This window comes from Thalassophryne amazonica, chromosome 18, assembly GCF_902500255.1.
Source record: "Thalassophryne amazonica chromosome 18, fThaAma1.1, whole genome shotgun sequence".
NCBI lineage: Eukaryota > Metazoa > Chordata > Actinopteri > Batrachoidiformes > Batrachoididae > Thalassophryne > Thalassophryne amazonica.
Window position 1 is genome coordinate 58149410 of NC_047120.1, and position 21245 is coordinate 58170654.

General features: G+C 44.0%; 1 protein-coding gene across 3 annotated transcripts in view; it reads right to left on the minus strand.

Annotated features, from left to right (window-relative positions):
* arsg (arylsulfatase G) overlaps positions 1 to 21245 on the minus strand; it is a 32274-nt gene that overhangs the window by 6770 nt on the left and 4259 nt on the right. The window contains exons 1-6 of one of the 3 annotated variants that reach the window (XM_034193650.1): positions 20665 to 20693; positions 20425 to 20525; positions 7419 to 7656; positions 7081 to 7316; positions 5561 to 5675; positions 4379 to 4525 (exon numbers count right to left, since the gene is read on the minus strand). In XM_034193650.1, coding sequence (XP_034049541.1) covers positions 4379 to 4525; positions 5561 to 5675; positions 7081 to 7316; positions 7419 to 7645 — 725 coding nt within the window. In that variant the 5' untranslated portion in view covers positions 7646 to 7656; positions 20425 to 20525; positions 20665 to 20693. Of the gene's footprint in view, positions 1 to 4378; positions 4526 to 5560; positions 5676 to 7080; positions 7317 to 7418; positions 7657 to 20424; positions 20694 to 21245 lie in introns of those variants that run through there. The other 2 variants (XM_034193649.1, XM_034193651.1) reach the window with 2 other exon arrangements.

Consider the following 21245-nt stretch of genomic DNA (forward strand, 5'->3'; position numbering starts at 1 on the left):
TTAACAATTAAAGTAAACTAACACAGCACGTAGCTGATAACAGGCATTCAAACACACCGCAGAGTGAAGACATGCTGCTAACACACACACACACTGCTGTCATCAACAACTCCCAGGTCCTACTCACCAAGGGTCTGCCTCTTCATCAATTTCAATAAAATTCAATTTATTTCATTTATATAGCTTCAAATCACAACTAATCTGCCTCAAGGTGCTTCACAGGAGTCAGGTTTAACCTTACCAACTGCTAGAGCAAGCACACAGGCAACAGTGGTTAGGAAAAACTCCGTCTGATGATGTTGAGGAAGAAACCTCAAGCAGAACAGACTCGGAGAGGTGACCCACTGCTTAGGCCATTCTAACAGTTACAAGGTTTTTGCAAAGTTTTTACCAAGCTGAAGAAACAGGAAACAGAAAAACCACAATAGCATCAAAAACAAAGTGCATTATTGAGATGAGCACGCAGTCATTGGCGCCACAGCCAGGGGGTCATCCAGCACCCTGGGGTGCAAGGCTAGTGCCCATCCATCACGTTATAATGGAGGAGTACATTCCAAAAGCAGACTGCAATGTGCTACGTCAGCTTCAGGCAGAGGATCTCATAGCCATTCCAGCGCCCTGTAGTGTGCAGCCATCAGCCTTGCGCGATGTCATCAGTGCCTCGGCCAGAGAGAAAAAGCAGAATCAGTCAGCCGGAAAAACTGCACCTAAAGTATTTCACCAGCAGTAAATTGACAGGAAAGCAGAGAAAATACTAAGGCAGTCACCGGCCGCTAGCCCTAAGCTTCACTAACAGACCCAGAATTTAGAGGAAGTGAGGTTGAGATTTGTTCTGTTACTAATAAGATGAGGTAACGGGATAGGAAGTATAGTTCCATACTATCCTAGTATGCTAGTCATACAAGAGGGAGAATAAACGCATCTTAAGTCTGAGCTGGAATGTTTGTACAGATTCTGGCTCTTTTATCTCCGTAGGGAGATTATTCCACAAAACATGGGGCACGATAAGAGAAAGCTCTGTGGCATGCAGCCTTTTTATTCACCCCAGGGACACAAAGTAGTCCTGTGCCCTGAGAATGCCCGGGCCGGTATGTAGGCTTTAATTAGGTCAGCTACGTAGGGAGGCACTAGTTCACAAATAATTTTATAGGTTAGTAACAAACCCTTAAAATCCAACCTCACTGGGACAGGAAGCCAGTGAAAAGATGCCAAAATGGGTGTAATGTGGTCAAACTTTCTGCTTCTTGGCAAAAGTCTGGCAGCAGCATTTTGAACCAATTGGAGACCCCTAATGCTGGACTGCGGTAAACCAGAAAATAGAGTATTGCAGTCGTCCAATCTAGAAGAGACAAATGCACTAATCAGGGTCTCAGCATCAGCCATTGACAGAATGGGATGAATCTTTGCCATGTTTCGCAGGTGGAAGTAAGCAGTCCTCGTAATATCTCTAATGTGTAGGTCAAAGGACAACGTAGGATCAAAAATTGCCCCAAGCTTCCTTAGTTTGTCATCAGGAACTTGACCTCTACAAGAGGATAAAGCAGAAATCAATCAGCCAGAATCGACATTTCACAGTAACACGCTCCCAGAAAACAGCGAACTCACTGACAAAGTGCTGACGTCATCAGCGTTATTGATCGGCTAATCCAAGTCCTCTGATCTGCCTGACAACTCACGCACACAGTGTAGCGGTCACAGCAGATAAACCTCACTAATGTGTCCTCACTTGTCTCTTCTTTGTCTCTACATGCTGCGTGTAGTTTACTTTTGATAAGGTATCATAAAAAATGTTAACACCATGAATAATGACCATGACCTTTGATAAAAAATTTCAGTCGAATCAACAACTCAGTGACACAGCAGCGTACTTGAAATCCAAAATTACAGAACAGATAACTATGGGCCCCTTTTACAGAGTAGTCCTCTGGTAACAGAATTACAGTGGCAGAAAAATCTGACTATATTTTAGCTTACCATGAAAAATTTTCTCTGATTGTAATTCTGTTACCATACGGTCACTCTGCAGTAACTCAACTAAACCAGGACTTTGATACTCTGTTACTTCAGGGGATGAATACTCAAACATTTCCAAGAAACTGAATGTCTTGGACTTTTGTTTGCATCATTCATGAAGAAATGCAAACAGTGTGGTACCGTATGATAAATCTGTCCGCAGTAGGCAGTTCTCAAAAATTGTAACCATGTAAGAAGGAGACTAGTGAGGGAAGCCACCAAGACATCCATGGAAGCTCTGAAGGAGCCACCGGTTTCTGTGGCTGTGATTGGAGAGGATATACATAGAGAAACTTTGGCTGGCTGCTTCATGGTAGAGCGGAACAGTGAAGGACTTTGTTACAAGAAAACTGATGAAATCTAAGCCTGAGTGGCACATGTGACTTCTAGTAAATTATAGCTGAAGTTTCACATCTTTTCTCATCCACCTCACCACAAAGTTGTGTAACTGGTGCCGCAACAAATGCTTTCTTCTGGACAGCTTCCGCAATCACATCTTCCCTCATCAGTCTCTTTCATGCAGAGAAGCTTGAATTCTTTTCCTACAATTTGGTGCCATTAAAAAAAAGAAAATGCGTAAAAACCCAAGAATGTGCAGAGCTCCACTGTATATACACATTCCGAATGCAATGTTTGATATCACGCATTCTTGAGGTTTGGCTGCTAGAATCTGAATAATTACCATATATTTGCATCTGCATAATATACACACATTCATCTATATAATAATAGCCAAGTGGCCTCTGTATGCATGTGTGTGTGGCTTTGATCACGCAAAAACTGGAATGCTGCCATTTGCCATTTGGTATTATGTATTTTTGGTCAAGGACGAATGCTGTGAAAATGCAAAGTTGACAGAACTAATATTTTTGGAAAAATAAGCAATTTTAGCTAACCAGTAAACAATACACATTGTGCTGCAATGCACCATGGGAGTTTGGGGGGTTTAAATGTTGTTATTGTGGTTCATGTTAGTTTAACAGTGTTTTTACTGTTATTGATTTATTGTGTTTTTGTAGTTCAATGGTTTAGCCAGTTTAGTTAAGTGTCATGTTGTCGTTACCATGAGTGAAAAGAGTATTGCTTTAGATGTCTTCTGCCATTGTCTCTGTTTGTGCATCTGTAAAAATTAAAAGCACCTGCTTGCAGCAGAATGCAGAAAAAACAAAAAGCTCTGCATGTGTGTAACTGGGGACAGGTGACATTTGCCGTTTGGTATGCTTATGTATTTTGGGTCAAGGATGAATGGTACCAAAACAGAATGTTAACAGGACTAATATTTTTGGAGAAATAAGCAATTTTTGCTAACCAGTAAACAATGGACATTCTACTGCAATGCACCATGGGAGTTCAGGGGTTTTAAATGTTGTTATTGTGGTTCATGTTAGTTTAACATTGTTAGTGTTATTGATTTATCATGTTTTTGTAGTTCAATGGTTTAGTCAGTTTAGTTATGTGTCATGTTGTCGTTACCATGAGTGAAAAGAGTATTGCTTTAGATGACTTCTGGCACCACCTCTATTTGTGCGTCTATAAAAATTAAAAGCACCTGCTTGCAGCAGAATGCAGAAAAAAAAACAAAAAAAACTCTGCATGTGTGCAACTGGGAACAGCTGACATTTGCCGTTTGGTATGCTTATGTATTTTGGGTCAAGGTGAATGGTACCAAAACAGAACGTTGATAGGACTAATATTTTTTGAGAAACTATGGATATTAGCTAACATTGCTAATTACATTCTGGACTAACAGGCCATTCCAGCAGGGGCGGTAAATCATCTTTATATTAAAAACGCAAGTACCTGCGTGCATGATTTTATTTTGTAAATTCAGTGTAAGTACATAATATAATTGTAAATATGTTAAAAAAAAATACATGGATGATACAAGAAAGTGAAAATACTTATTTCCATTGTCCATTTAAAAGTCAAATGACAAAACAGAAGTAATAATTAAATATAATAATAATAATACTGATAATAATGAAAATAATAATAGTGTGTCTATAATAACAAGAACCTAAACAATTTCTAAATACATTAAGACAGTAAATTAACATAAAAAAATAAAAAAAAAGGTCTGCTACCTATTTTATAAACACTACCAAATCTACAGCCCATGGATCCCCACGGGCAACACACTATTGAACATAAAATCTCTAACACAAAGCTTTCTTGTGCAATAGGTCTTTGAAACAGTTAAATCAGTGCAAACTGAGTCACGATGTGTATTCATGTGTACTACTGGCGTTGTCTATCAAGTGATGTGAAGCTTTGTGTTACACAAATTGATTCCAACACAAAATTCTCCTCACGAGTTTAATATAGTGATGTAATGCACATTATGTATTTTTCAGCTGTACTGTACCTTGAGGTTTGTATTATCTTGAGAGCAGCAGACTTGTATTGTTCTGTTAGTGTCCACAGGTCAAGTGGCTGCTCCACAATGCTGCTGTTCTCAAACAAAGGAAGGCCCAGCTTGGAGTAACAGCCTCTGTGGACACTCCTTTTCAGTCTGGAGCATGGGACAACACACAGTAATAAAAAAAACATGAACAAGACTGTTAAATATCAACTTAATTAGGTGGTCTGGGCAAGGTGTGAACAAATGGGACAAAGAGCCGTTGACAGTAGTTACACAGTACGTTGGACAGTTGGTAGTCGTCCATTTATAAATTACTGATTCCAGGTTCACTCTGATGTCACACCTTTTAATAAGTGCCCTCTTTCTATTTCTCCATTTCACCAGTTATCTTTCAGTCTGACTGCTTTTCAGATCCTGGTGTGTCTCTGGTCTCTTTAGCTGCCCTAGTTCCTATTGGTCCACCTGGCCACCACATGCCGAATCCTACTCTCATCTGGTTCCACCCACTTCCAAATCCCAGTATGTCTGAAATAACCTTGTCTGCCATGGGTCCAATTAAAACCTGGGTAACTGAGCAATTACCCATGATGCACAAAAGGACTAGATGTCATTAGTACAATATCTCCTGGAATGACTGTGTCAAATGAATGACTACTTAGGTGAAAAGTGTACTTCACATATCTTAGCAGTGATGTTCATATCTCTGGCTCCAAGTCTGGGAAAAGCCTACGGAGTCATAAGGTCTCCAGGTAGAGGTGCTCGGTGATGCTTATACAGGAAAATAAAGGTCCTTTTCCTTCTTGTCTTACTGTATGGTTGTAAGACTTGGACAGTAGCTAGCGGCTTTAGCTGAGGACTAGATGTCTTTGGTACTAGGTCTCTTTGGAGGACCATTGGGTACCACTGGAATGACTATGTATGGAATGAACAGTTACTTGTAGGGAAATGCAATTAGATCTAATTTGTTGCATTTTTGAGGGGTGGGAGTTTGACCTATGGGTTTGACTGGTTGTCTGTTGGGTAGTTGCTACCCAAGACCCAAGGCAGTTGCGTGGTGTGTTGGATGTGGTGACACATGACACCAGTGCATGCTCCCAGACTTGACCTCGCCTGCAGTCAGTAGAACAAGTTTTTTTTTTTTACTGGCACACTATTGTACTTCTAAACGCGTAGGCAGAGCCACACCTGAACATAGGAGCTCCAGATGAGTCACATGGGAGGCAGTCAGGCAGGTTATATCCCGGTATATCTGTACAGCCCATGTCATTACTGTAAGGAACACCCAAGTAGTAGTCAAAACCTGTACAGGAGATATCACACAAAATGAAAATATTTCCATGTTGTCCAATTACATTTCAGTTTACAGCCAAACTCCAAACTCCCTCAGCAGGTTCATTTCACATTTAGTGTTGAAAAACAACAAAAAATTACAGCAAAACTCAACTGACTGCCACAACAATGATTGGGTTCACACTGCTAGACCTAAGGAGACAAACAAGTCAGCTCCAGGAGTCGATACTGAAACGGAGCGCAAATACAACACACAATGCTGACATCACACTTTCAAGCAGTGAGCACATCGTGTGCAGAGAAATATTTGCACTCAAAACATCTTAGGTTTTTTTAGTGCAAACGTTTCTCTGCACATGATGCAATCAGTGCTTGACGGACTGTTAGAAAAGGTTTGATATTTCACTTGTAATTGCAGAGAGGCAAAATTACAAAACGACAAAAAATGTTACTGTCCAAATACTTGTGGCCCTGACTGTATTATGAGGCACGTTTCAAATGATATGATGGGATGTTACCATTAAAGGTACATGTGTAAAAATCAATTTCTGTCTGCGATTTAATGTTAAATATCACTGAGGCTTCTTTTAAAACAACAATTTGGTGACAGTAGGTGTTGTAACTTCCACCTGCTACAGGCAAAGCTGAGGCCTGACATGGCTATTGGTTATTGAGGCAAATGGTTATTTAGGGACTATGTTGAGGATTATCACTTGCATTCTGGGGAGGTACTGGTCTCCAGACCAGAGCATCCCATCAGACAGGAAAATCACTAAGCTCTTTTGGACAAGGTCCTGAATCCCCAAGTTGCTCCCAGTGTGTAGTTGAGCGCTTTGCATGGCGGCAAGCTGATGTGAGGCATCACTGTGAAGTGTTTGGAGCATCTGTAGGAAAAGTGCTATGGAAATGCAGTCCATTTACTTAAACATGAGCTATGATATTTTGGCCATGAGAAGTGTTTCTCTGTTTGTGATCCAGCAAACTGGTGCCTCAATGTTGAGGACCCAAGCAACTGGACAAGGCCAAAGGGACATCCATGTTTCACCTAGCTGCAGGAGATGGATGGTTCGTTTGGGGAGGTGGGGATGGACTGATTATCTGCCAACCCAATGTAGTTCCTTGCCGATGAGTGCTCCAAGATCTGACCTGATGTGAAGCTTTAATATGTTTTACTTCGTTGGTGCCATTAACTTTGTAGGTGCAGCTTTCAACTCACCCTCCACTCAACTCCCACAACTACTAAGAAACTCTTGCTTTACCTGAAGAGGTTTTGTTCAGGTGGATTAAAGCAGGCTGAGGATGCAAACGCTTCTTCTGTAGGTAGATCCATACTGACAGTAGGTATGGTGTGATAAGCCCGAGTAAAAAGGCTGAAGCCAAAAGATCTTTACTAGGATGCAAGTGCTTCTACTCACCTCTGTTTGTTGGAACATATGGTCCGTTATGGCCAAGATGCCATTTCCCTATCATGGCGGTGTAATATCCCACCTTCTGTAGCAGCTGGGGCAAGGTAACTTCAGACAGAGGAAGACCTGCCACTGAGCCCACTGCAAAGTTATGAGTTACCCCATTTCTTAGGCCATAGCGGCCAGTCAGGATAGCAGCACGGGATGGGGAACAGGTGGAGGCTGGAGAGTGGAAATCTGTCAGTCTGGGAAAGTAAAGTTATTTTAAAGAACAAAGGGCCAACTACCATTTTTCAGATGTCTCAAACAGTCAAAGACAAGAATAGTTAGATGATGAATTTTTCTACCTTAATCCCTGCTGAGCCAGCAAATTGAGGTAAGGTGTATTGTTTGCCTTTTCTTCAGGCTGGTTGGCATCCAGATCACCCCAGCCTATGTCATCAGCAAGTATTATAATGAAATTTGGCTTTTTACTGGGCTCACCAATACTGGCTCCATGTCGGCATACTGTGTGGAGCAGTAGACCACACATTAACATCCCACTTAGAAGAATCAAGGAGAAACCCTCTGCCATTTGTTTGGAACCTGCAAAACAGTATGAGGAATAAGTGGTCATTACTGGCACAAAGTAAGAAGATTGGAGTAACTTCAACACACAACTGGCCTTTTCCAATAAAACAGCCCTGACACATTGAAGCATAGACTCCATTCAACCTCTGAAGGTGTGTGCTGTGGTATCTGGCAACAAGATGTTAGCAGCAGATCCTTTAAATCCTGTAAGTGGGGAGGTGGAGCCTCCATGGATCACTCATGACCCTGTCAATGTCTCACCAATTTCTCGTCCTTGGAACTCTTTTGGTCAGTACTGATCACTACAAACCATGCAGGAACATCTCACAAAAGCAGCAGTTTTGGAGATGCTCTGGCTCAGTCATCTAGAATCACAATTTGGCGCTTGTCAAAGTCACTCAAATCTTTATGCGTCTCCATTTTTTCCTATTTCCAACACATCAACATGAAGGACAACATGTTAACATGGTGACAAATATGTCCTGTCCACTGGCTGGTGCCATGGTAATGAGATAATCAGTGTTATGGCAGATCGTGAGTAACTCCTGTGCTAGATTTTCTAATTATTCAAGCAGTACCCAATGATCTTCTGAAGAGTGCTAGTATCTGGTTGATATTCTTCTGGTAATGACATGAATTCTACTTTCTTGACACCTGAGGCAGACCAGACTCAGAGGGGTGACCCTCTGTTTAGGCCATTCTAACAGTTACAAGGTTTTTACAAAGTTTCACAAAGCTGAAGAAACAGAAAACAGGAAATCAAAAAAACATCTGCTGCATCAGCTTCAGGTATGGCATCTCACAGTCAGTCCAACACCCTGTGGTTCATAGACACCAATCCGGTGCGACGCCCTCCGCAGACAACGAGCAGAATCACTTGGCCAGAAGAACCGCACCTAAGGTATAATTCATCACCAGTACATCGACAGGAAAGCAGAGAAAATACTAAGGTAGTCACCGGCCACTAGCCATAAGCTTCACTAACAGACCCAAAATTTAGATCAAGTTGAGGCAGAGATCTGTTCAGTTACTACTAAAATTAATTTAAAAGGATAGGAAGCATAGTTCCATACTATGCCAGTATGCTAGTCATATGAGAGGGAGAACAGATGTGTCTTAAGTCTGGACTTGAATGTCTCTACAGAATCTGACTGTTTTATCTCCATATTGAGATCAATCCGCAAAACAGGTGCACGATAAGAGAAGGCTCTGTGGTTTGCAGACTTTTTATTCACGGTAGGGACACAAAGTAGTCTTGTGCCCTGTGAACACATGTTCACACTGAGAGAATTTGACTGACACCCTCAGCACAGCAGTGGATGAAGATAAACTACACTCAACAAAAATATAAACACAACACTTTAGGTTTTGCTCCCATTTTGTATGAGATGAACTCAAAGATCTAAAACTTTTCCCACATACACAATGGGCCTCATGTATCAATGTTGCGCACTTGTGGCGTAAATTTACAGCATAAACTTGAAATACACCAAAGTCGCCGTGACATCTATCAAGCAGTGTGCACCTGCCAATTTCTGGCGTACGCCTGACGTGATCTTGATAAATGCGGCGGGTGGAAACGATCGTAATTATAATAAACACGCCCATAAATATTTAGACTCTGCTTCAGACACACCCTCATTTTAGGACATAGAAGCCGGAAAGACGGCAATGAAAAAGAACTCCACCAATCACGACGCGTGCCAATAGAGCATCAAAAGCGGCCGTCGTATCAATTGTTTTGTAGTATATAATCAGTAAAGTGTTATAGTGGTCCCTCATTAATCGCTGGAGTTACGTTCTAAAAAATAGCCCGTAATACGCGAAACCGCGACGTAGTCAGTGTTATTTTTTACAATTATTATAGACGTTTTAAGGCTGTAAAACCCCTCACTACACAGTTTATACACTTTCTCAAACAGGCATGAACATTTTCTCACTTTTCTCTCGTGTGTAAACACTCTCAAAGTTCAAACCTTAGTAGGAAAATAATACCAAACTGTTTTCAGGCCCAAACATTTGTTTGAGAAATAAAAATAGAACGTTTTCCTATAAATAATTATGATGGCATTTAGAACTAACAAATTAATTTTAACGATCAACGAACGAAGTCGGACACATAAGAAATTATTAATAGTGACTGACCAGTATTTCACAGATCGGGCCTCTGCGTCCTGACGCTGCACCTTTTTCCACTCACACCTGGCTGCAGCAGGTGTCTGTGTCCGTGTGACAAACACAGTTATGAGCAGTTGTTGGCGCTCTTTTTTCTTCTGGGCAACAAGATTCTTATAAACAGATACGCAGAACACAGAACACTGTAAAAAAAGGCATGCAAAATTGGACTAAAAACTCTGCGAGACTCCGAGGCCACGACAGGTGAATGGCGTTATAGCGAGGGACCACTGTATTCTCTTTTCACATGTCAATAATTCTTGACATGTGGATATTTTCTCGCTCAATTAATAAGACATGCCTAATCTGTCAGATTTCTTTATTTTTTAAATGTATTTCTGTATTTATTTTATTGTGACAACCGAATGGAGACGACAAAACCTGATTGCAGCACGAGCGAATTAAGGGAATGACGAAACTACAGTTATTATCAATTTCATTGTCTAAAACAATCACACCACATGAAGTTAAGCTCAGCGCTGCTCTGGCTCCAGGCTCGAAGTCTGGAGAAAAAGGCGAGCAGCGCTGTCTTTGCAGTCAGCGCTGTAGCCACAGATCGTGCTCCATAACAATCCTGCAACAGCGGGATTTGTATTGATTATTAGGTAGTATAATCAGGAAAGTGTTATTTATGTAACATATGCATTGATTTGTATAATGGCACTGTTTATCATGTTGATCATCTTCATTTTTATGTGGATTCCACATAATTTTGGTGTATAATTTATGCCACCTCTCGACCTGGTGTATATTTTCAGCGCAGCGTACGCCAACGACCACATTGATAAATGCCAAGTAGCGCAGCCGTTTTGGCGTACACCCCATATACGCTCAAATATCGCCGTACGCAACGTTGATACATGAGGCCCAATATCACGATTTCCCTCAAATATTGTTCACAAACCAGTCTAAATCTGTGATAGTGAGCACTTCTCCTTTGCTGAGATAATCCATCCCACCTCACAGGTGTGCCATATCAAGATGCTGATTAGACACCATGATTAGTGCACAGGTGTGCCTTAGACTGTCCACAATAAAAGGCCACTCTGAAAGGTGCAGTTTTGTTTTATTGGGGGGGATACCAGTCAGTATCTGGTGTGACCACCATTTGCCTCATGCAGTGCAACACATCTCCTTCGCATAGAGTTGATCAGGTTGTCAATTGTGGCCTGTGGAATGTTGGTCCACTCCTCTTCAATGGCTGTGCGAAGTTGCTGGATATTGGCAGGAACTGGTACACGCTGTCGTATACGCCGGTCCAGAGCATCCCAAACATGCTCAATGGGTGACATGTCCAGTGAGTATGCCAGCCATGCAAGAACTGGGACATTTTCAGCTTCCAAGAATTGTGTACAGATCCTTGCAACATGGGGCCGTGCATTATCCTGCTGCAACATGAGGTGATGTTCTTGGATGTATGGCACAACAATGGGCCTCAGGATCTCGTCACGGTATCTCTGTGCATTCAAAATGCCATCAATAAAATGCACCTGTGTTCTTCGTCCATAACAGACGCCTGCCCATACCATAACCCCACCGCCACCATGGGCCACTCGATCCACAACATTGACATCAGAAAACCGCTCACCCACACGACGCCACACACGCTGTCTGCCATCTGCTTTGGACAGTGTGAACCGGGATTCATCCGTGAAGAGAACACCTCTCCAACGTGCCAAACGCCAGCGAATGTGAGCATTTGCCCACTCAAGTCGGTTACGACGACGAACTGGAGTCAGGTCGAGACCCCGATGAGGACGACGAGCATGCAGATGAGCTTCCCTGAGACGGTTTCTGACAGTTTGTGCAGAAATTCTTTGGTTATGCAAACCGATTGTTTCAGCAGCTGTCCGAGTGGCTGGTCTCAGACGATCTTGGAGGTGAACATGCTGGATGTGGAGGTCCTGGGCTGGTGTGGTTACACGTGGTCTGCAGTTGTGAGGCTGGTTGGATGTACTGCCAAATTCTCTGAAACACCTTTGGAGACGGCTTATGGTAGAGAAATGAACATTCAATACACGAGCAACAGCTCTGGTTGACATTCCTACTGTCAGCATGCCAATTGCACGCTCCCTCAAATCTTGCAACATCTGTGGCATTGTGCTGTGTGATAAAACTGCACCTTTCAGAGTGGCCTTTTATTGTGGGCAGTCTAAGGCACACCTGTGCACTAATCATGGTGTCTAATCAGCATCTTGATATGGCACACCTGTGAGGTGGGATGGATTATCTCAGCAAAGGAGAAGTGCTCACTATCACAGATTTAGACTGGTTTGTGAACAATATTTGAGGGAAATGGTGATATTGTGTATGTGGAAAAAGTTTTAGATCTTTGAGTTCATCTCATACAAAATGGGAGCAAAACCAAAAGTGTTGCGTTTATATTTTTGTTGAGTGTAGTTTAATACAGTGGTCATAATTAGTCCACAGTACAGGACAAACAAATCACACCCATGTGTTGAGAAAGCCATCAGAATAGACTGAACCAACATCTCCACTTTCAGATGTGTCACATGTCAAACAGTTAAAGGGACAAATCTTACCACTGAAGGATTGATGCCGCCTGCTGACAGTTCAAAGTACTTGGCTCATGGCTGCTGTCACCTTGTTATTTGTACAGTACTACAGTACAAAAAACCTCAGTGCAAACAAGGGCGTTTCATCCGTCTACATTATTCAGGGGTATGTTTTGAGCATCATATTATAATTTGGGCAGTGTTTGGCCAATGCCATTGAGGTCTGAGATGAAAATTTAGAGTCCCTCTCCCAACTCTGATGTCCACCAAATATGGCACACCAATTGAGGTGGGATCTAGAATTGCGAGGTCAAATTTATCAACATCAATCAATGGTCAAAGGTAATGTTGACCTGTTTGTGTGTTGGCCTGCTTCTGCTTCACCAGACTTAGCATGTCAGTGAAGGTTGACAATGAAATCATCCTTGAATTTTGGCAAAAATCAAGGTCAGGGCATTTGATTTTTAACAAGATTTGAACCAACAAGATTTGTGGCACACACTTGGGTGGATTCCAGAATTGCCAGGGATTGGCTGAAGGTTATTAGAGTCAAACTTTAGATTGTCATAGCCCTTACTGTACTATTACCTAGTACAACAAAATCAACCAATCAGAGTGACATTTGCCATCGCTTTAAGGCCTAAGCAGTGGGTCACCCCTTTGAGTCTGGTCTGCTTGAGGTTTCTTCCTCAATATCATCCGAGGGAGTTTTTCCTTACCACTGTCACCTGTGTGCTTGCTCTAGGGGTTGATAAGGTTAGACCTTGTGTGAACCACCTTGAGACAGCTTTGGTGTGCTTTGGTGCTATATAAACTAAATAAATTCAAATTAAATTGAAATTGAAGCCATAAATACCCCAACTGCTTCCTTGTTGCTAAAGAAAGGCTGAACTGAGAATTGGGGTTTTCCAGTGAGAAAAAGGATCATCAGCCAGCAACAGCAACATGATGCAAATTCCTGAGTGAATGGAAGTGCTGAGACTTGTTGCGAATGCTACTTTTCAAGGTAAGTTCATTATGATTTTGTCTTACTTGACTTTTGCTGTTGCACGTGGTGTGGTGCACTGTCCTGGTGCACTGTGATGGAGGCAGAATGAGTGAGTTTTGAACTTGAATTTTTAATGTGGTGTGCCTCTGTGGTGCGAGTCACATTTCTCCACACAGGACTGTTGCAATGCCCAACATGCACAATAACAGATGTGAGCAAAACATGTTAATGTGAACACATTTTAAGGGATTATTTCTTGTAATCCCTTGAGAGAATCCCGGGAATGAGAAGAACAGTAGTAGCCAGTAAACCAGTATTGATCAGTATGTCTGGTTTTTATATTGTGTATTTATATTTGCAAACTGTTTTTCTTTTTCACTTTCACTTTTGATACTCGGTGTGCTTCTTACCCTGTGTGCTGCTATACAATGCGGCTGGAACCTCAGTTTCCCAGAGGGAGTCTTCCCGAGGGATCGATAATGTTCCATCTATTCTAATCATATACACTGTTAATTTTTTTTTTTTTTTAAGTACATAATCCCGGCTGCCTTTAAAATTTTTATTGACGGAACTTGATGTCAGGGTCCAGCCCCGGGGTGGGGTAGGTTCACTTATTTCCCATTTCCACAGCTCAATTTTCTAGATATTAGTTTCATTCTGAGTTCATCATTTATTTTCTGTTCTATATTCTGTAGTCTCTGGTTTTGTTTTCTGTTTTTCATATTTTAGTCATGTGGTTTATTCATTCATTGTTTCCATCCAGTTATGGTTGTTTCCATTGTGTTAGCCATTCTGGTTTGTCTCCTGATTCTTATAATGTAGTCTTTAGTTGTTTCAGTCCTCTTGTGTTCTTCACGTAGCTTATATGGTTGTCTTGTGTTTTGTTTTCTGTTTTACAGTTCAGATGGTAATTTATAGATTCTTTGCTATGTTTATTATCTTCTTGACTTTAGCCATGTGTTTAGTTTGTTCCTTTATTGTCACTGATTTTGGTCACAGATTGCATTTCCTTCACGTACACTCTTGCACCTGTCTGTTCTTTGTTCCCTCCGTGTCTTCACTTACACTTTTGCACATGCTTGTTTCGTCTTTGTCTCTGTTTTGTCCTTAGGTTCACTTATTCTCTTGCACTTGTCTGTTTCATCTTTGTCACAGTCCCCCTGAATCACTCCCTCACTCTCTTGCATCTTTTCGCTCCTCTTGGATTCACCCAACCACACCTCCCTTCTGGAACTTTCATCCACACATGCACCTTGTTAAGCTAATTACCTCACCTGTGAATTTAAGGCCTTCACTTTCTCCACTCCTCTGCCAGTTCGTTTGACCTAGTCTGCGTTCCAGCCTTGTTTTGCTCATGACCTTTTGCTCAACCGTGTAAGACCTTGCTTTGTGTTAGACCCTGTTTTTTGCCTCAGCCCTTGTACTTGGACTCACTGTGCTTTTTTTGAACTGTGCTTGTTTTTTGACTCTGAGTCTGCCTCAGTCCTGACAACATTGCTATTCTGTGCCACTGAACCCAGTTTGCTTTGACCACGCCTCAGCCTTACATCTACCTATTACCTCTGCCACCTTGACTGATCACCCGTGTACTGAATCTGTGCCAGTTTTTCCAGATAAAACCTTTTATTACTCCACCTCCAGTTTCTGTGAGTCTGCATTCTGTGTCCTGCATTCTGTTTGTTCCCTACCATGAATCCTGACAGAACGAACTGGCCATACAAGGACACAGCGGACTCAAATCTTGCCCCCAAACCTGGACCTGGCCACCATCAAAGACATTTTTTCTGAAATTAATTTTTTCTTCAACTGTTTCCATTCATGCCACACCTCAAAGAAGAAGTTAGATTTTCTGGACCAAGCCTGGAACCTTGTTGAAGGCAATCGCTGGCTGTTTGACTTCTTCCCAGAGTCAGAAAACCTGGATGATCTGTTTGCTGCAGGTAGTCTTCCAGCGTGGGTGCGGCAGCCTGAACGCTTCCTGCCGTCCTGTCCATCTGGCTCTGACAGTGAGTCTGATTGGGAAGATATTGATGATGATGATGATGATGATTGTGAGGAGGATGTTGAAACCTCATCAGAAACTGAGGGAATGAGGCTTCAAGACACTGCTAACATTTCGTTTAAAATCCAGGACTTGTTTTTTTTATTTTTTTTGGTAATCCAGGGCAGCAGCGAAAGCAGGGTATTTTTTCTGCTCTTGATGAGATACTGCAGACTGAACCCAATTTGGTGCGAACATTTCCAGAATTATCCATCCATCCATCCATCCATTATCTTCCACTTTATCCGGAGTCGGGTCGCAGGGGCAGCAGCTTAAGCAAAGCCGCCCAGACCTCCCGATCCACACACACCTCCCCCAGCTCCTCCGGGGGAACCCCAAGGCGTTCCCAAGCCAGCCGAGAGACGTAGTCCCTCCAGCGTGTCCTGGGTCTTCCCCGGGGCCTCCTCCCGATGGGACGTGCCCGGAACACCTCTCCAGCGAGGCGTCCAGGGGGCATCCAGAAAAGATGCCCGAGCCACCTCAACTGGCTTCTTTCGACGTGGAGGAGCAACGGCTCAACTCCGAGCTCCTCCCAAGTGATCGAGCTCCTCACCCTATCTCTAAGGGAGCGCCCAGCCACCCTGCAGAGGAAACTCATCTCGGCCGCTTGTACTCGCGATCTCGTTCTTTCGGTCATGAGCCAAATCTCATGACCATAGGTGAGGATCGGAACGTAGATCGATCGGTAAATCGAGAGCTTTGCCCCCCTACTCAGCTCTCTCTTCATCACGACGGTCCGATACAGCGACCGCATCACTGTCAGATCCATCTGTTGATCTCACGCTCCATCCGTCCCTCACTCGTGAACAAGACCCCGAGATACTTAAACTCCTCCACTTGAGGCAAGGACACTCCACCAACCTGAAGCGGGCAAAGCACCTTTTTCCGGTCAAGAACCATGGCATCGGATTTGGAGGTGCTGATTTTCATCCAGGACGCTTCACACTCGGCTGCAAACCGCCCCAGTGCACACTGAAGGTCCTGATTTGATGAAGCCAACAGAACCACATCGTCCGCAAACAGTAGAAACGAGATTCTGTGGTTCCCAAACCAGACCTCTACACCCTGGCTGCGCTGAGAAATTCTGTCCATAAAGATAATGAACAGAACCAGTGACAAAGGGCAGCCCTGGCGGAGGCCAACGTGCACTGGAAACAGGTTTGACTTACTACCGGCAATGCAAACCAAGCTCCTGCTGCGGTCGTACAGTGACCGGATAGCCCTTGGCAAAGGACCACGGACCCCGTACTCCCAGAGCACCCCCCCACAGGGTGCTCCGAGGGACACGGTCAAACACCTTCTCCAGATCCACAAAGCACATGTGGACTGGTTGGGCGAACTTCCAGGAACCCTCGAGCACCCAATGGAGCGTGTAGAGCTGGTCCAGTGTTCCGCGACCAGGACGAAAACCACACTGCTCCTCCTGAATCCGAGGTTCGACTATCGGTCGAATTCTCCTCTCCAGTACTCTGGAATAGACCTTACCAGGGAAGCTGAGGAGTGTGATCCCCCTGTATTTGGAACACACCCGCAGGTCCCCCTTCTTAAACAGAGGGACCACCACCCCGGTCTGCCAATCCAGAGGCACTGTCCCCAACCGCCACGTGATGTTGCAGGGGCGTGTCAGCCAAGACAGTCCCACAACATCCAGAGATTTAAGGTACTCAGGACGGATTTCATCCACCCTAGGAGCCTTGCCACCGAGGAGCTTTCTAACCACCTCTGTGACTTCGGCCTGGGTAATGGATGAGTCTGCCTCTGAGTCCCCAGTCTCAGCTTCCTCTTCGGAAGACGTGACGATGGGATTGAGGAGATCCTTGAAGTATTCCTTCCACCGCTTGACAACATCCCCAGTCAGGGTCAACAGCTCCCCACCCGCACCGTAGACAGTGCTGGTGGAGAGCTGCTTCCGCCTCCTGAGGCGTCAGACGGTTTGCCAGAATTTCTTCAAGGCCAACCGATAGTCCTCCTCCATGGCCTCCCCAAACTCCTCCCAGACCCGAGTTTTTGCCTCTGAGACCGCACGGGCTGCGGCACGCTTGGCCTGCCAGTATCTGTCAGCTGCCTCCGGGGTCCCACCTACCAACAAAGACAAGTAGGACTCCTTCTTCAGCTTGACAACATCCCTTACTTCCAGAGTCCACCACTGGGTTCGGGGTTTGCCTCCATTGTCGATGCGGCCACTTGTAGCTGTGGTCACAAGGTCTCATTTCCAGAATTAGTTAACATTAAAACCCTGTTCGAGCAAGGTCAGCTCCCTCCGTTCATTGAGGATCCGATGGACTATCTTTTTGAAGCTGAACTTACTGAAGCCTGCCATGAAACACCTCAGGTGATAACACTCTCTCCTGCCACCACCACACCCCCACAGAGGGGCTTTCTAACCACGCCCAGTCTGCCAGCTGCATTGCCATCACAGTGCTCTTCAACCTGGAAGTGGGCAGAGTTTGATCAGCCTGGTGGGCGGGTCCCGCTGTCACCTGTGCTGGCCGCATCCACACCAGCTCCACGCAAACTACATGCATCTCAGTTCCAGTCAACAGCACCCACAACCGCTCCGCCTACAGCTCTGGAAGCTGTAGCATTGCCTGTCTTCCCTGTTCATGCAGGGCCTTCAGGAAGCGACATGTCTTCACAGCAGTTGACATCACCTGTTCCACCTTCACCAGCACGCCGGCTCCGGGAAACTCCAGTTCCGATGCCTCGGCGCGTCTCGGTGGGGCTCTCCGCTGCACCACCTGCCGACACCGTCAAGGCGCACACCACCACAGACTCCTGCTACGCCAGTCACAATGATCATGACATGGCTGCCTACAGTGTCGGGCGAGACGGTCCCAGCGCACACATCGCAGGATTCAACAGCCACACCTACTGAAGCCGTCATGGCGCACACGGCGCCACGGATCACACCAGCAGCGATTGCATCACCCACGACATGCACACCTCTGCCACATTCCCCGGCTTTGGATGAAACCATCAAAGCGTGTGCTTCATCACCAACAGCAGCGGCTTCAGCTGACGCAATCACATTGCCCACCGCTCCACAGATGTCTATGACACCGAAGGAGGTGGTTCCAGCACATCCACCAGCAGCCTCACACCTTAAAGCGGCTATGGAATGGGCCGCTCCATGCACAGCCCCTGAACCTGCTGCGCGCACGGCACCAAGCTCATCTCCAGCATGCGCCACAGAGGAGAATTCACCCCAGAACACTACTTCCGGACTTTCACGACTTCCCTGCACTACTGTGGATTCACCAAAACAAACCTTCGACTCCATCGTCTTCATGACTGTGAGTTTTGCTTCCTTTTATTCCTTTGGACAACTCTGCTTGCTGTGTTTTCTATCATTTTCATTTGACATGCAGTCTGGACTCTTAAAGCAATGTTTTGTTCCTTTTTCCTCAAGTCATCATGTTACATCAGTTATAATCCTTTCTCTGGTCTGGTACGCACTGTTTTTCATGTTTTTCTGGTTTTTACATATGTTAAAATCAAAATGGAAACCAGTCATTTCCTTGCATGACGTATGGGTAAGGTTCTTCAGTTCCTGGCTTAAGTTACCCATTTTTTGTCAGTCCTCAAGTGCATTCCAGCAGTTTGTTTTTCTTTTTCATGAGTTGCCTGCTGTGGTTTGGGTTCCATTTACTTGGTTTGGTTCATTGGTGTCTCAGTGTTTTCATGACATATTATTTTGTTTTCTGCATTGGTTGGGCCCCAATTCCAAGTATAATTTTTCTTTTGATCTTTTTCCTATCTTTTCCAATGATTTGTCTGTTGTCATTTGCCCCCCTTTATGGTGTGTTTGTTTTTCTTGTCTCATCTTTTCTTGGCTTGGTGCCCCCTATTGGTCAGTTATTAATCTGTTTCCAATTTGTTGCCCTGGTTACGGTTTTTCTGGTTGGCTTCTTCATTTTTGCCCATTTATAATGTTGATTTACCCCCAGGTCTTTTGTTGGTTTTCACTTATCTCAATTCTTTTGTTGATTTAATTAACCTGGGTTACCTCCGGCCGAGATCCTTATGTTGGATTTTTCATATGGTATATTCTATTTTTGCTGGGTTCAGGTCCCCTTTGTTTTTCACCAGTCCCTCCCCCACTCGGTTGTTTTTTTGGGTTGCTTGGTTTTTGATGGTTGGTTTTCTGTTTCTTTTGATTCCCCGCTTTGTGTTTTTGTTTTGGATGCAGGCATGTATTTCGGTCTATTATTTCTTTAATTTGTCATGCCCGCTATGCTGGACCCCAACGATTTGTTCCTAGTGAGGGGTCTGGTTTTTCTGAGGTTTTGTCTCCTGCATCTCCCTTTCGGCCTTCCTCTATCCCTGCCTCAGCTTCTAGTCATCTTGCCTGCTGTTTCCCCAAGAAGTGGGGAACTCTGGGTTTTCCTGGTCGGCCTCCTGCTCTTGGTGTTGGTCTACCTCTTAGTCGACCCCCTGGTTGTGGTTTTGACTGGGGAGTGATGCCCCCAGGACAGGTTTTCTGTTTCTGTTCTTGCCCTTTTGGCCTCTGGCATCGGGGATCCTTTCCGGTAGCTCTTCGGTGGGATTGGAATGGTTGTTTCCATTGTGTTAGCCATTCTGGTTTGTCTCCTGATTCTTATAATGTAGTCTTTAGTTGTTTCAGTCCTCTTTTGTTCTTCACGTAGCTTATATGGTTGTCTTGTGTTTTGTTAACTGTTTTACAATTCAGATGGTAATTTATAGATTCTTTGCTATGTTTATTATCTTCTTGACTTTAGCCATGTGTTTAGTTTGTTCCTTTATTGTCACTGATTTTGGTCACCGATTGCATTTCCTTCACGTACACTCTTGCACCTGTCTGTTCTTCTTTGTTCCCCCCGTGTGTTCACTTACACTCTTGCACGTACTTGTTTCATCTTTTTCTCTCTTTTGTCCTTAGGTTCACTTACTCTCTTGCACTTGTCTGTTTCATCTTTGTCACAGTCCCCCTGAATCACTCCCTCACACTCTTGCATCCTTTCGCTCCTCCTGGATTCACCCAACCACACCTCCCTTCTGGAACTTTCATCCACACATGCACCTTGTTAAGCTAATTACCTCACCTGTGTATTTAAGGCCTTCACTTTCTCCACTCCTCTGCCAGTTGTTTGACCTAGTCTGCTTTCCAGCCTTGTTTGCTCATGACCTTACTGCAAGTGTTCCACTGCACAGAAAATATGCTCCACAGTCCACAGCATAAATAATTAATATAAAAAATTAAATTCCAGACATGGCTTCCTTGTTCACTTATGGGTGAACATTTGAAAGCTAATTTAAAAAAAAAGAGAAACAATTTTACTCACTCACACACTCATCTTCAATCACTTAGTCCAATCAAGGGTCATGGGGGGCTGAAGCCTATCCCAGCAGTCATAGAGCGTGAGGCAGGGTACACCCAGGACAGGATGCCAGTCTGTCACAGGGCCACAAACAGACAAACAAACACATTCACACCTACTCGCACACATATGGACAATTTAAAGATTCCAATCCATCTGCATCCCTTTGGATGTGGGAGGAAACCGGAGCACCTGGAGGAAACCCACACAAACAGCGCAGATCCGTGTAACTTTCAACACTAATATTTGGGAATGTGTGGGTGTCAGAGTAAGTTTTAATACTTTCCTGACATAATTTAATGTTAATTAATTTTTACTGGCTCGATATCCAGGTCAGAATAGCATTTTAATACGTATTTTGCATGCATTTTTCTGAGTGTGTTCAGTCGCGTATCCCCATTGAAAATGCATTAACATCCGGGAACTTCGTCAATATTTTGCCCGGTTAGTGAATTTGCGAAACGTGGGCTCATAGGGGAAGGTTCCGCCCTTTTTGCCTCTGATTGGCTAGAAGGTGTCTACCATGATTGGCTATTTGATTTGGC